At 44.9% G+C, this 16208-nt stretch overlaps 1 protein-coding gene across 3 annotated transcripts in view; it reads left to right on the top strand.

The window, feature by feature from the left end:
* Positions 1 to 15457, top strand: part of NR2C2 (nuclear receptor subfamily 2 group C member 2) — a 100152-nt gene extending 84695 nt beyond the window's left edge. For all 3 annotated transcript variants that reach the window (XM_047097060.1, XM_047097059.1, XM_047097061.1), the window contains 5 exons: positions 1090 to 1211; positions 2019 to 2158; positions 4696 to 4833; positions 5811 to 5916; positions 9029 to 15457. In XM_047097060.1, the coding sequence (XP_046953016.1) occupies positions 1090 to 1211; positions 2019 to 2158; positions 4696 to 4833; positions 5811 to 5916; positions 9029 to 9203 (681 nt within the window). In that variant the 3' untranslated portion in view covers positions 9204 to 15457. The remainder of the gene's footprint in view (positions 1 to 1089; positions 1212 to 2018; positions 2159 to 4695; positions 4834 to 5810; positions 5917 to 9028) is intronic.
* Positions 15458 to 16208: the final 751 nt, after the last annotated feature.

The raw sequence follows: 16208 nt of genomic DNA, 5'->3' as shown, positions 1-16208 counted from the left end.
CCTCCCAGCCTGCAGTGTAAAACCAAAATCTTGTAGCAAGCTCATTTTCATGTTGTGGCTTTTGATCCAGACCTGGTGTTTCAGAACAGTATTCTCATTAAAAAGCATTTTCACTCCGTTTTGCTCATTTGGCTCTCAAGGTAACTTGCCCTGAAGCAGGTGTGGCCTGTCCTTGCCAAGAGGGGTTGACAAGGTGCTGACCCTCGAGGGTTTTTAATGGACTGCTCTGCCTTTTCTAGGATGGCCTAGCTCCAGCACAGGCTCAGTCAGGCACCTTTGTCTGCTTCAGCGTGCAGGCAGCCAGCCCTCATTCCTAGCCGCTGGTCCTGACCGCTTGCCATCGCTAGCCACAGAACTTTGAAGAGCTATTAGTCTTCCCCACAGGCTCCTCCATGGCCTTGCTTCCAAAAGACACTCCTCAGTTTCTAGGGCTACAGACCGTGTCTTCCTATCCCCGAGTGCTCTTGACTAGAGAGGCCTGACCAGTCACTTAGGAAGACTGGGTCCCTGCTCATAGTTGCCCACTGGTGCCAAGAATATAGGTCACCAGTGGGATTCCAGCATCAAAGGCATTAATGCCCCTTCTGGACAGTGGAGCTCTGGAGCCCAGGCCTGAGCATTCTGATGATGGGATCTCGTCCTCCCACCATATGGGTTTCTTTTCAGCTCTCACTCACTGTTACCCTGAGGCCACCTACCAAATGCCCACTAGCTATGAAGTTGACCCCTGTTCCCAGATTCAATTTAGATTTTAACCTCCAGCTCAAAATGGAATTGCTTTAGAACAAATAGCAATTTAGTTGAGGCAAAAGTTGAAAAGTATGTCTTTGTGTGATTGAGCTGGGAGGTCACCATCATTGACCACATTCTGAGGGCCATCAGGCCCGAGTTCATTGGGCAAGAGACCACAGGGTGTTGGTGCCAGCCCCCCGCTGCAGAGGACACAGGTTTCATAAGGATGGGTCTGCACAGGAGCTTCAGCATTAGAGATTATCACAACTCAAGTGTCACAGTTGTTGAAACGTGACAGAGATTCATGTTGACCTGTCTCTCTGTCACCTCCTGTGCTGTGTGCCTCTTCTTCTCCAGCTCACCATGCCCAGCCCAATGCCAGAGTACCTCAACGTGCACTACATCTGCGAGTCAGCGTCCCGCCTGCTTTTCCTCTCCATGCACTGGGCCAGGTCAATCCCAGCTTTTCAGGCACTTGGGTAAGTGGCCTTTTCTCTCTGTGCATATCTTTCAGCAAGAGCCCTCCCCTCATTAGGAGTGGCCCAGAAGATATCTGAGGGCCATTCTAGTTTGTTCCTGTGATCTCATTCAAGTGACCCTGATTTTCTTATTAAACACACTAAGTGGACTGGTAGCCGAGGTCCATGGTTGCCACTATTTCGGTGTTACTCAAACTTTTATCAGCCTTCTCCATATGCCAAGGACTTGGTGCTGGGAGCCAGGGATGGAGTGGAGCAAAAGGCAGGAGTCATCCTGAAATGTTGAGACAAGTAGCAGGAGCTCCTCAGATAGGGTCATACTGTTTGCAGCATGGTAGCCATGCTGTCCTGAGTATAAATCATCCAAGACAGGGCTGAAGGCTGGCATGGCTGGCCTCTTCCTGTCTCCAGTGCCAGCTTCTCCCCTGCAGGGTTTGCAGACCCTCTGTTCTCTGTCTGCAGGGTGTGTCTCCCATCCCCTTAGCTCTTAGCCCTTGGATCACTGCAGCCTCTTCTGACAGCCATGTCAGGGCCGCTGTGAGTTTAGAAGGCTGTAGGAGATGCCAGTTTAGTCATACCCATTCAGATTTCTCATTACTGAAGTCTAAAGAGTCTTTGTTAAGAGAATAGTTTATCCTCAGAGGGACTTTAGTTAAGAGATTCACACAGACAGTGGTGTTTTCAGAGAATGGTCCTGAACATACCATAGACCTTCAAGAAACACTTGCTGAATCGACTTGTTTGGGGCAAACTGGGCCCTGGAGAATGCCAGCATGTACCCACACCCACTCTGACCTCTGTCCCCAGGCAGGACTGCAACACCAGCCTGGTGCGGGCCTGCTGGAACGAGCTCTTCACCCTCGGCCTCGCCCAGTGTGCCCAGGTCATGAGTCTCTCCACTATCCTGGCGGCCATTGTCAACCACCTGCAGAACAGCATCCAGGAAGGTAGGGCTGGGCTGGGCTGTGGGGGGTGGCATCTCGGTTCAGGCTGACTCCTTGCAAACTGGCCAGCCTCAGTGTCCCACAGCATCCACAGGCTGAAGGTAGTTTAACATTTAAGTCCTAGGACCTTTACCAGTGAGAACATTTAAATTTCCACCCGTCTGTCATCTTATAAGGCATATGAAAGGCGAAAAAAAGATAATTGAAAAAATTGCCAACTTCCTGATACGTAGGCATTTGGTGATGTTTCCAGCATAATCTTACATTTCCATCTTGATTGGCAGGCATACATGGGAAAAAACTAGTTTTTCACCTGTGGGGTGAAAGAAAAACCCAGTTTTTCCCTACTGTGCTTCTCTTCCCTGCATGTCTCCTTTACTACTCACACAGAACACTTTTTTTTTTTTTTTTTTTTTTTTTTTTTTTGAGAGAGAGAGAAAGAGCACGAGAACACGGGGGAGAGGGGCAGAGGGGGAAAGAGAGTAAATCTCAAACAGGCTCCATGCTTAGCGAGAAGCCCGATGCAGGGCTCAATCTCACGACCATGAGATCATGACCTGCGCCAAAATCAGAAGTTGGACACTTTACCAACTGATCCACCCAGACTCCCCAAGCACTTCAGTTCTGGAACTTGTAGTCACCAATGTGTGGAGGTGTTTCCCCACAACAGGCAATTCCCTGTGACACCAGGTGGGTGTCTTACAATTTAATTCAATTCTGACACTGTCTACCCAGAGATAGTGTCAGATCCCACGGGTGTTAAGGGCTCAGTCCCATAAGACCCTGTCCCCAATACACACACACAAGTCCAGGCTATCACCTGTGCTTCTGACCAACCTGCTGTAGATCAGAGGTTGCAGCAGCCCTCAAGTTGGATTCATTCACTAGCGTCGCTCACAGAACTTGAGGAGACACTTAAGTTCACCACTTTTTAAAAGGATATGATAAAGGATACAGATGAACAGCCAGATGAAGAGATACATAGGGTGAGGTCTGAGAGAATCTCAAGTGCAGGAGTTTCTGTCCCCGTGGACTTGGGGTACTTCACCCTCTGGTGTGTGTGTGTTCACCAACTTGGAATCTCTCTGAACCCCATACTATTGGGATTTTATGATGGAGACTTCCTTCCTCATGTGGGCATGATCAATTATTAACTCCGTGTCTAGCTCCTCTCCCCACTCTGGAGGATGAGGGACGGGGCTGGAAATTCCAAGTTTCTCGGCATGCTTTAGTCTTTCCAGGGGCCAGGCCCCATAGATTCACCTCAAAAGATGAATCCTAGTGCTCTTAACACATAGGAGCTTACAAGGGTTTTAGGAGCTCTTTGTCAGGAACAGGGTCAAAGACAAATACTAGAATAAGATGTCGTGGTAGTGCTCTTATCACTTAGAAATTAACAAGGGTTTCAGGAGCTCTGTACCAGAAACTGGGGGCAGAGACCAACAGACAGATTTTTTATTATCTCGTAACAGGTTACCCTTCCCCATATAACAAATTCTCACAATCCTAGAGAGACTATTATCGCAGTAAGGTCCCTGGATTGCCCCAAGTGAAACAGCAAGCAGAAGAGCCAGGCACAGACAGGGGTCGTGCAGACCCCCTCGTCCAGGACACAGTTGCATACCCAGCTGCTGCTCACGAGCGAAGGTGACTCTCTTCCAGAAAGATTTGTGGCAACTACCTAACATTTGGTGGTCAGATCCCAGCCATGTCAGGACAGGAGATAGCCAGTGCAGATAGCCCTCTGCCTGCCGGAAGTCCATAGTACATCAAAGACATAGTCTTGAGGGAGCACACCTAGGATTCAGCACTGACACTAAAAATCTACACCTGATACTGAATTGCAGTTGAGCTGCACTTTTCATCAGGCATTCCAGATGTTTGATTATCTAGGAATTCGAGTTACCTAGTCACACCTTTGTTTTTCTAGTTACTCCTTTGGACTAGTAACGTAAAGCTGATTTTTTTTTTTTTTTTTAACCCTGTAACATTTTGTTGATTTTAAGTTAGATTTGTTCACAAATGAGGATTGGTTTCCTTTATTTTTAACTGAGTGTAATAATACTAATACCTTCAGCAAATACTACCATGAAGATTAAATCGGAAAACACACAAAATTGTTTCCACAACTAAAAAATGTCGACATTTAATGGTCATATCGTAAACATTTATTAAATGCCTGCAGAGACTTAGAAAATCTGACCGCTGTTAAGATTTGACTTATAGGTCTTAAGCACAGAATAAAAGGAGTTACCAGTTTGTGCCTATAGGCCAAAGTTGCTGCCCAATGTGGGGCCAGGGAGAATCGCTGGTGTGGGGGATTATTACTGAGACAGCATACATAGCAGAGTGGAATTTGGGTACCTATTGTCACTTCTCCTTCACCTGGAAACTGAGGCTGTTAACCATCTTAAGGTAAATGGTTTTCCATTAAAAAGTGAAATTATTTTCTCTTCTCTTTGAATCTGTGGCTCCTCAAAGAAGCTTGTGTTGTTATTCTTACCAGCCTTTCTCAGAGGATCTGTGATGTTGATTTGTAGATAAACTTTCTGGAGACCGGATAAAGCAAGTCATGGAGCACATCTGGAAGCTTCAGGAATTCTGTAACAGTATGGCGAAGCTGGATATAGACGGCTATGAGTATGCATACCTTAAAGCTATAGTTCTCTTTAGCCCCGGTAAGATATGTGGTGGTGACTCACAACAGTTTTCCGCCTATGTCTACTGATATTTCTAAACATGAACGTGTTGTCACGCTGTCAGCCATGTAGAGAGAGCCCTGCCAGATTTTATGTGACAGAATGTTCTCCTAAAAGGTGTGCTTTGCTAGCTAACATAAACACATAACGTTCTTTTAAATTGTTTTTATAGTCCCAAAGACATATGCCATAGTGCCTTCCAGATGTTTGACTTCATATGTTGAATAGATCTATTCTGTATCCTAATTTAAACCATTGGCCAAACAAGACTTCAGCATACAAAACAGAGTAGTATACTACTGTCCAATGTCCTTTTTTGTTCGTTTTGATTTGTTTTGCTTTCCTTTTTGCCAATTTTTAGTTTGTATTAGCATATGTCCTCCAGTACAGACTGAAACTGCACAAGTTTACCTGTTCCTGGAGGACAGTAGCAGCAGCTGAAGAAGAGGCAGCAGGACTGTCCGGCTGGCCTACTGCCCCCCTCTCGGCTGTTGTCTCGGAGCCTCCAGAGAGGTCACTCAGGCTGACTGCTGAACTCGATAGCAGGGTTGGACACCGCTAACTCCCTCCCTTCTTCCCCAGCCATCCACTCATGAACAACAAAGTAGCTAATAAAAATGGGAGAAATTATGTATTAAATACATAGAAAGTAAATGATAATTTCTAATCTCATGTGATAGTTCCAAGCCAGATGTCCAAACCAAGCCAGGTGGGGCTGGTGAGGCTGGTGTGACCACTCAGGAGCCCAGCCCTCTCCCAGGAACCCTCAGGCCTTGGCAGAGCATAGAGCAAAAACTAATGTTTTAACAGTAATATCCAAGCCAGATCCACCTTCAGAGTTCAATCTACATTGTACTTGAGAAATTTGCCAGAGGCTTAATTAAAAATACTAAGAAGTCTGCAAGCGAGGCTTTCAGAATACACAAGGCAATTCAGGGGTACTTTTCTCTTTTTAGACCATCCAGGTTTGACCAGCACAAGCCAGATTGAAAAATTCCAAGAAAAGGCACAGATGGAATTGCAGGACTACGTTCAGAAAACCTATTCGGAAGACACGTACCGGTGAGACGCAAAGATACACACTCTTTTTTTTTTTTTTTTTTTTTTTTTTTAATTTTTTTTTTTCAACGTTTATTTATTTTTGGGACAGAGAGAGAGCATGAACGGGGGAGGGGCAGAGAGAGAGGGAGACACAGAATCGGAAACAGGCTCCAGGCTCTGAGCCATCAGCCCAGAGCCCGACGCGGGGCTCGAACTCACGGACCGCGAGATCGTGACCTGGCTGAAGTCGGACGCTTAACCGACTGCGCCACCCAGGCGCCCCGATACACACTCTTGCTGTGGGGCAGGAGGGGGTGCAGCTGGATCTGTAGTCACAAATATAAATTGTCAGCCTTTCCACGTCTGGCAGCCCGGTGAAGCCTCCTTTTGATCACACTTTAGTTCTTGCATTTCATGGATGGTAACAGTGTGTGGAAAGTGCTAGGTGGGAGGGGCAGGAATACTGGACCATTCCAGTGTTTGCTGGGTAAACTGCAGGTGGAACCTTGGGTGGTTCTTCTGTAACATGAGGGTTTGGAATCGTTGCTGTGTAATTCCCTCCGAGGCTCACATCGTGCACAGACGGTAGTTCTCACGGAGATTCCCTTTGTCCAGAAGAGCAGCTGTGCCCCCGTGGTCTGCGTCCACTGAAGAGGCCAAGCTAGCGTACGTGATAGCAAAGTTTTTGTTGACAGAAACCGACCCCGACCTCTACAAAGGAGTGAGTGGGTTATAGAAAATAGTAATTTTGCCGTCAGATAAACTGATTTTTTTTGAACGCCCATTTTTTAGGTAAAAAAGTTAGTTTGTATTATTTGTAATGATTGGGCAGCAAATACATGTATATACACATATACTCATAGATATACATGTGAGCCTTTGTCATGCAAAACTGAACAGGAAAGTTCTGAAATAGGGCAGGATGCCTGGCAGGCTTTCCAGCCAAGGAGCGGAGGAGCTCTTTCCCCATGACCACTTCCAACCCACTGGAAACTCCATGAATTACTGAGGTCATGTCAGGCAAACTATTTAATATTCCCTTCCCCGCCCTGTCCTCTCAAACACTGGAGCAAAATTGACCCATAAGATACACGGCCCCACTTCTCTCCATGTGTGTCCCCTTCACAGACCTCAATCCAAAGATGCCCCACTAATGAGAATGCCAGGCCCCAGGGACCCATTTCTGTGGTGTGATTGGCAGACCTGTAGCTGGCCCTGCTGGGAGAGAACCTCCTCTGCTTTAGGCACACCTCCATGGCCCAAGCATAGCTTTTGCCAGAGCAGGATCCATTTTGACTGGAATCTATGAAAACCTCACCATGAGTCTCAAGTGATTACAGCCTCAATACATATAGAATGGGACTGCCAATGGGAGCTCTGCCACCCATACCCAGAGCTCATCCAACCCAGCCAGGTACGCGGGCAAGCTGTCCCCAGAGGTAGCCATGGGCCTACTCCCACACAGTGTCCGTGGTCAGAAGAGGCTGGAAATGTCCCTGTAGGGACTGCTAACAGAACCACACAGCACACTAGAGTCATCTTGACAACAGCAGCTCTCTGGCCTTTGAAAGTAGGTGTTTCTACAAAAATCTAGTGAGGGACCCAGGGATAGATAAAGGGCATGGTAAGAAAAGTGATTTGGAACCAAAAATGAGATAAGGGAGGCTTTCTCATAGGATAGGACTCAGAAACTCACTCAAAGACAGTTCCCCCAAAAGCCCTAGGACGGTTGACACCCGTTTCTGCATTGTTTTAGTCTTTCCCATTTTATGCCTTTTCTCATACTGTCTGCTCCTCCTGAAATAACCCTTCTATCCCTCCCCATTGTTTATATCTCTGCTGAGAGAAACCTCAGCCAGCCTCTAAGGCCCAGCTGACCTGTCCCCCCCCACCCCAAGAAGTCCTCCTTGATTGACCCTTGCTGAGTTTCCAAGATCCTTCATCCTGTCTGCCCCTTCTGGTCTGTGGTGGTGTCCCCTTACATCTTTGTGTGCCCTGCAAGACTCATGGTGGCTGGGCGAATGGACGATGATGCTGGAATGCCGCTTGCATAATCTGTATTTTTTCTTTTTAAAAATAACAGTGTTCACTGTAGGAAAGAAATTAGAACATTCTGGAAAGTAAAATGAAAGCTTTTCAGTTCCTGTAAATAGCACTATCCATAGTTAACATTTTATGCATTTCCTTCCAGAAATTTTTTATGTCTGTGTAACTGGAATCATAAAATCCAAAGTAAGGTTTTGTAACCCTTTCTTCATGTAATGTTCAACAAGCATACTTCTGCATTTTCTGTGGCTGAGGAGATGCTGTCATTTCTTTAGAACTTTCCTGCTAATGAAAATATAGGTTGTTTCCAGACTAGGCTGGCACACAGTGAGCATCCTTGCACACGTAGCTTTGTACAGTGTCTGTGGAATGGCCAATCATGTGGGATGCTTCAGATACAGTGTCCAGAGAGCCATCAGAACGGGGTCATGATGTGTCCTCCCACCCAGGGTGTTTAAAAAATGAAAACAATTTTATTGCTTCATTTTTTAATTAGGATGCTATGTGAACACTAGAGTAATACAGACAAAGGTTTAATAAGTAAAAGCATTCCAGATCCCCAAACCCAGAGATCAGGGTTTTGGTGAACATTTTGGTGAACATCCTTCCAAATACTTTTTTATACATGCCACACAAATAAATTTACACAAATGAGATTGTGTTACACTTGCTGCTTCCCGGTCTCCTTTTAGGTTTTTACTCGGCTGTACATCACAGACGTACCATCAGTGAATATATATCTTTTTTATACTTTTTGCTGAATATACAGTGTGCTCTTTTATATGGAGATACCATAATTTAACCCATCCTTTATTGATTTCCAAATTTTTCTCTTTTGGTGGAGGTGGGGAGAATTGTTATAAATGAAGGAAACATTTGTACATACATCTTTGTACTTGGTTTTGATTTTCTCTCATGATAAATCCCTACAAGAGGAACTGTTGAAATTTGAAATACAAGGGGTAGGTCATGGGTCTGTTTGTTTGTTTCAATTCCAATCAGTGCGGAGAGGGTCCCTGGGAGCCTGTCCAGGGAGAAGTCTGAAGGGCAGTGAACTCCCTTTCTCTAATGAGCCTCCCTTTTACAGATTGGCCCGGATTCTCGTTCGCCTGCCAGCACTCAGGCTGATGAGCTCAAACATAACAGAAGAACTTTTTTTTACTGGTCTCATTGGCAATGTTTCAATAGACAGCATAATCCCCTACATCCTCAAGATGGAGACAGCAGAGTATAACGGCCAGATCACCGGAGCCAGTCTATAGTGTGCACCGCACGCCTGCCGAGAAGCAGAAGGATCCTCCCAGGACCGCTCAGATAACAGAGAAAATAAAGTAGTGGTATTTTGGTATGTGCAAATATTTCCAGTATGTTAGCCATTTCCTACCTGGTTTCTTCTTACCTGTTAATCCCAAACAATAGCAACTAAAAGACTAGTAGGATCCTTTCCTGCCATAAGAAATGTTTTAATGCCTTTTGATGAAGCAGATTTTGGAACAATCTTTTAACCTAATTTGTATTTAGCGATTCTCAAAGGGCAAAAAACAAAGAGTTTTATAATGTCAGAGACTAGTATTAAACAAAACTAAACGAACCTAAGAAAACAGTATGTGTGTATATATATTAAAATTTCCCTTGGAATTAATAGCTACTAATTACCAGGGTAAATAATATTAGCACTTTCTAAGCACTTCTTATCAATGCGTATGTTAGCAACATCTTGCCTGTGGGCAGGACAAATGGAAAACTGTGTATGTCTTTTGCCGAAATGCTAATGATTTCTGTGAAAACGCAATAGGGTACAGGAGACAATCATTTATGTTTAAGAAAAGATGGCATCATTCCTAATTGTATGCACACATTAGTGGTGTTGAACTAAATTCCTATGAACGATTGAGAATGTGGCTCATGTGTATCATGCAGTAAGTGGGAGTGTGGTAGTGCAGTCGGTGGGGACCCCAACCGGAAGCTTCCTCAGCTGGTGAGTTGATGATGCTTGTCAGGTTCCCTGACCTCTGGTTCTGGTCTGTGACTGGCATCTACAGGCTCCTCCAAACCTAGGGCTCTCTTGATGACTGGTTCTCAGAATTGGATTGCAACCAGTCAGACATAAACTGCCAATTCCTGCAGCAAGTGAAAACATCCCCAAATCACCTCCACCACTCACGGCAGACAGAGCCTTCTGACCAAAAAGTGCAAGGTGGGCATTTTGAACCTGACAGTAATTCCTAAATGCAATCTGGGGCGGTTGCTCATTGTTCAGATGGAGGAAGAAGGTCCCCTTCTCAGGGGTTTCCATTCCAAACGCCCCCTTGAGAAGGGTCTGTATTCCTGCAGTTCACTCAGAACTGTGAGGTGATTCAGCGGGGAGGGGTGCAGGATTTTGCTCCCTGTCCCGGGGTAGTGGTGATGGTACGGCTGAATGGAAGGGTTTCTCTGTTGACCTTGAATATCAGGGTTTTTCAAAGTGTTTCCAGACTCTGCATTTCTGTTGGCAGATCTTTGAATGCTACTGGCACACCATGCACTTTGATCCCCCCAGGTGTGTACCAGCAAAGAACCCTGGAGCATTTTGGGTGATGTATGCAGAAGCAGCCTACCTGCTCCTTATAAAAAACCCATAACTCCCAAAGTTATCTTCTTTGTCCTAAGTTACAGCCACCATCATTTACAAGAGCAGAATGCAGTATAAGGAAGTTCTGTCTAGAGAAGAGCATAAATTCCCATGGATGTGAGTAAACGGTGGGCATTTCCTGCTTGGAAAAGTGGCATGTCCAAGACCAGATCAGGTACTCTCCGTTTCCTTTTTGTACAGCCCAGATTAAGAAAATACAGCATTAGGTTAAATTTGCATCTCCCAGGACCTTTTGACCAGATGGTATCCAGAAAGATCCCAGTGCACTTCCCCTGCCTCACAGGCACTCTCTGGTCTGGCTTGGGCCCTAGTCAGGGTGGGGCCTCATGTGCTATGCCACTGGCTCTTGACAAAATAGGATTCTCTGTTCTGAAGTGTTAGGAGCACTTGGTGAAAGTCATTAGTAGGAATTAAGTGGGGATGGTATCTCCAACTTCTAAATTCCTGTTTGGATTTAATTATATTATTTATAGTTCATGACTTGGAAACACATTTTGGAGATAATAGGGGTGCCTGTTATAAAATGATGGAAAGAATTTAATTTTGCCAGCTTAAATTTTTGGTTTCTAACTTTGAAGAGATTTAAATTTCAAAATTAAGAAAAAAACAGCCAAGACAATAGAGTTAGGGCAGGTCTGTTTCATTTCTACTCATGAAGGATTTTAGCAGAGGGTATTTTCAAGCACGTTTATGCATCTTTCACAGCAAGTTGCCTGTTTTCTGTTCGATTTTTTAATATAAGCACGTCTGTTGATCACATAGCCATTCGGTGGCAATACCGGTGTCACATCTCCCAGATCTGAGTTCTCCATGTTAGGGAAAAGGCCCACCCCTCATTCCCAGTGGTGGGCCCTGGAAGTCCTGTGTCCATTCGGCTTGTAGATACCTTTGCCTTTAGACAACAGCATGGCTTAGCCAAGACCTCGACCGAGGTCCCAGCGATGCACTGTTGAAAGTTTGGGGCAGAGAAGATGATAAACTAGCAGGAAGACAGGGAACATTTGGGTGAGTGCTGCACTCTGGCCAGGTAGCCCTGGACAAAAATCGGTTCAGCTTGGAGGGTTGTTGATTTTGACCTAGTCTTGCCCCTTGAGTCCCTTCACTGGTGATGGCTGATGGCAGTGGGCCATTTTGGGCTTTGAACACTCATTAGTTTCCCAGATCCTCTTGGCTTTACTTTGAAGTAGCCTTTTCCCTAAGGATCATGGTCACACAAGCTGATTTCTTGCTGCCCCAAATCATTTCACACCTTGGACAGCAAGTCCATCCCATCTCGTCAGATTGGTTAAGAGAAGCCCAAAGTCCAGACTTTTTTAAAGGGATCCCAAGCAAATACTGAGGCTCAACTTTCACAAGGCTTTTACCCCTCGTTGGTAGTTGGTGAAACTCTAGGTTTGGTTAAGTGATGCCAGCTCTCTGCCCAAGAGTAGGTTCTTAGTCACACAGCCTGTGCACATGTCCCTTCTGTTAACCTGGCCCTTCTTCCCTTGTGAGGAGAGGTCTATCAGCTAAAGGAGGTGGTGATATACACCATTGTTTCTTGATGAAATGGGCTCTTTTCCGGCAGTATCTCAGATAATGCTAGACTGTTATATGTTGAAATTCTGGAGGTCATTATGTATAATCATAAAACAGGACAGGCAGAGACTTAGAAAAATTACTCAAGCAAATGATACTTTCCAAGCTATTCCACCCTTCTGATTTGAAATTTGTATGTATGTCTATTGGGGGTTACCATTATTTATTGTCTAGCTTCTGCCATGAGGCTGTTCTTGGGGTTCTTTTGTTGTTTGGGTTTTTATATTTCATTGCAGGTATAGTCACTTGTAAGATGTTATGTAAATGCCCTCAAGAGGGATGGTTTCCTAGCTTCTCAGTATTAAATGTGAACTCTGTTTTGAGGCAGTTGCCACCAGCCATGGTGATCGCAATGGATGCACCTACTCTTGGGCTCCCTGACGTGGCAGCCACATATCGCTAGAGCGCATGGTTGCAGCCATAGTACATATTTACTTAGCTGTTTTGCTTGTTTGGGGGATGGCCGTGGCAGGAAGGCTAAGATTTAGAAGGGCTATATCTAGTGCTTTTATTCTGGGGGAAAAATGCATCCTAATCCTTTGGGGTGATTTCCAGTAGTCTTGCCCCCAGCCTGCTCTCTGCCTGACAAGCAGCCCTTGGCTATGAATCCAAGTTCTAGGACCTGATCAGATCAGAGTCCAGAAGTTTGTTGCCCACTTGCCGGTGGAAAGGGCCTCATGTGCAGTGGGGCTATCTAGATGACATTTCATCTCTAAGTGTAGGCCATGAAGTGTCATCTTCTGACATTTGCTTTTATCCCCGGGGGCGGGGGGGTGGGGGGAGGTAGGGAGGCAGTGCCCTTTAGACCCTGGAAGGTTGGAGAAGGCCAGGCAGATGCCCACATGCTTCCTTTATCCCACTTCCAGTCTCTAGATTGTACGGCTCTTTGAAAATGTCTTAACTTTGATGTAAATTTGTAAAGCCAAGCCCTAATCGAGGTAGCGGGTTTGGGTCTTTTGTACACAGGGTTCTGGACATCCCCACGTGTGCCTCTTGCCAGCGCACACTTGCGCATGTCCAGCCCTGGGGTCCCTTCAGCGGCATTGTGCGTGTACAGATTTATAGGCTTGTATGACTGAATGAATGTACATGTGTTTATATATGTACAGTGTATATAGTGTGTGTATGTGTACATAGATGTATATTATGTATACAGACATGTAGCCATGTATCCAAAATTTCCTTATGTTTTAAAGAGAGTCTATGATAGAGTTGCTAAAGTAAATGGATGTGGGTGTTCCAAGGTCCCTCAGCAGGATGGATTTGCTGATATTTTAACTCCATTTTCCTTTGGGTGAGCCTGGCTGGGAAAGGCCATGAAGACAGAATCTCCACTCTGTACCAGGGAAGATTCCAGACAGAAAAGGTCCTGACAGGAGGACACTGCCGTATATTCTCTAGGTTCAGGCAAGGGCCAGAAAGGTAGAAGACCGTTCATCCTTATGTCCAAAACTAGGTGGGGACCTTTAACTTGGCTGCCACACACCTGTTTATGGCCTGACTAGAAGGAACTTGATAGTAGGAGCTGTCGGCCTTCCCAGACACTCGGCTCTGTCATGTGGTCCAGAGACAGGCATCATAGTCAGAGATTCAGAGTGGTCCTTGTTCTGGGGCCTGACTCTTCGTGTGGTAGTGATTTCCTATGCTCACCCGAATTTAGCAAACGGTGGGCACTGCCCGGTGAGTAAACAGATTCCCATGTCTCTAGTGCCAGTTGAAAAAAACCTACCAAGCAGTCTTTTAAGATAAACATGAATATGATGACTAAATTATGGAATATTAAGTTACAAATCTTAAATTACTTCTCTAGCATGTGAATAAAATCCACTGACGTAAATCCTTCCTATAAATTGATTTAAACATGTCAGATAAAAATTGGATTTTAATATGGCTACATGTGCCCTTTAAGCTACAGATACCTAATTTTCCTCGCCCAGGTCTATTCTGATGAATTTTCCCCCTTAATCAGGCTTTAAACTGAGACACGGCACGCGGGAGCCAGGGCCCAGCCCGGCGTAGTTGCTTGCAGAGCTGGTGAATGGGGCCTGCCTGGCGGGAGGGCTGAAAGCTGGCCCGCTGAAGGGAACTGGAGAACGGCAAAAACTCACATAGCCCATAGGTTTTCTGTTGTTTTTTAAAATAAGCTACCGAAATGTTTGAAAACACTTCATTGAGACTATAGTACTCAGTGCCTTTTGTGAGACGGTGGGTCATTTAGCCTTCAGCTTCCCCTATATTTGATGTAAAAGAAGCTCCTACTTCGCTGGCCTCATCCAACAGTACTTCCTGACCTTCCCCTGTCCTTGCCTGTCGTGACAATCACACTCTTGAAGGTGGCTTTCCAGTTAAAATACAAGAGGAAGCTTGACAGTCTCTCAATCTTCAAAGTAAAAGTTTTCATTTGGGGCTATCTTAACAGCAATCTAAGAGTAATTAAAGTTTGAGCTTAAAAAGAGTATCTTAGGGGTGGGGAATGTCGGAGATACTTTTAAGGCCCAGCTATACTTCCAGTTCAGAAGCCAGTAATTCTGGTGTCTCAATATTTATACACACAGCATAGAAAAAATGCTATAAAAATCAATGTTCAGCAACATTTATCAACTGACAGACTGTGAGAAAGCTTAATATTTGGATAACATTTGGAAGTAGTAGACTTTATGTTAAAAACGACTTCTCTTTAGGAACGTGTACTCAATTACCATTTTAACGACCAGAGCGGCCACGGGCTCAGACGATGCCGCCACACAACTCAAGTGCTGGGATATTTTTCTACAGCCTCCGTTCTCCCAACTACCTTGTAATAAACCAGTGTTCAACTAGTTTTATAACTGAAAAGCTGCACATTTTTCATAGTACAAACCCTAGTTTTTACCTGTAGTTTGGACCTCTCCGTTAAAATGTAGCTGCATTACCGGCCCTTTTAAAAGACATCTGTTAAAGGAAAATTCGGGTGTTAGATTTTCTTGGGACCGTTTCTGTAACTTCTGCCCTTCACAATATAGAAAATACTGTTCATGCCATTACATTTTAATTCCAGGTTTAAAACCTGTCGAAAGCTGGAGCTTGAAATCAGCTTTATGTGATGGCATTTAAAAAATAGCATGTTCTTTTTAAACTGAATTTTATATCTAATCAGTGTCTTCAGTCTTGAAGAAGAATTTGCATTGTTGTGTTTGTATATAGAGTATTGCAGTGCATGAATTAGCTTTTATGCATTTTATTAAATGCTGTCTCAATGTGGCATTATTGTTGTGGCTTAATACTACTACCTAAATGAGGTTTATACTATTAAAAAAGTGAATTAAAGACTAATGTGCATCTGCCCATTTCTTCTAATAGTAACACCAGTAATGCCTGACCCCCAGGAGCACCCGCAGGAAGTACCCGCAGATCCTTCCCTGGCCGTCAGTCTACTTGATGGTCCACCTGACTTGCAAATACCTTTAGTGGGAAAGAAGGTGTGGAAGTCCAAAAGCCAGGTCGGTGGTTCTGGAGGGGAGCACAGCTGAGGTGCCAGGCTACACAAGCTGCAGTCACAGATGATACTCGAACCGGCCGGCCTCCAACCAGCCGGCTCCTCCTGTAAGGGTATTCACTATCCAGAACAAAAATGTGTTCTTAAAGTTGTAGAAGTTGGAAAGAACTTGCTCCGTGGGGGGACCATGTGACCTCTCATTTTACTGGTGAGGATTCGGAGGTCCAGAGTCAGATTCTTGGCAGAACCCACTGGCAGCCAAATAGCTTTAAATGGCTGTGCCAGGTAAGTATTCAAAATGAAAACCAGTCACTTCAGAAGAACAAGGTCTAAAATCTATGCAAATAGACACTATCACAGCAATCTTTTTTTCCTATTTCTGTACATTTTAAACCCATCTTTTATCACTACTAAACAAAGTAGGAAACAGGAGACAAAAGGGTCAAAGAGATAATGCCCCCTAGTGGTGCTTATTCCAAGTCTCTGTAAAGAGTAATAAGGGCGGCACTGGCTTGCCTTGCCTCCCGGTCAGCAACCTTTCTGGGCCCCCTGTGGGCCATGGAGGGAAGAGGTACTTACTTC

The sequence above is a fragment of the Lynx rufus genome, unplaced genomic scaffold (assembly GCF_022079265.1).
Source record: "Lynx rufus isolate CCGP_SWC_20201006 ecotype Redwood Valley unplaced genomic scaffold, mLynRuf1.p SCAF_4, whole genome shotgun sequence".
Classification (NCBI taxonomy): Eukaryota; Metazoa; Chordata; class Mammalia; order Carnivora; family Felidae; genus Lynx; species Lynx rufus.
This window is presented reverse-complemented; position numbering and strand designations above follow the sequence as displayed.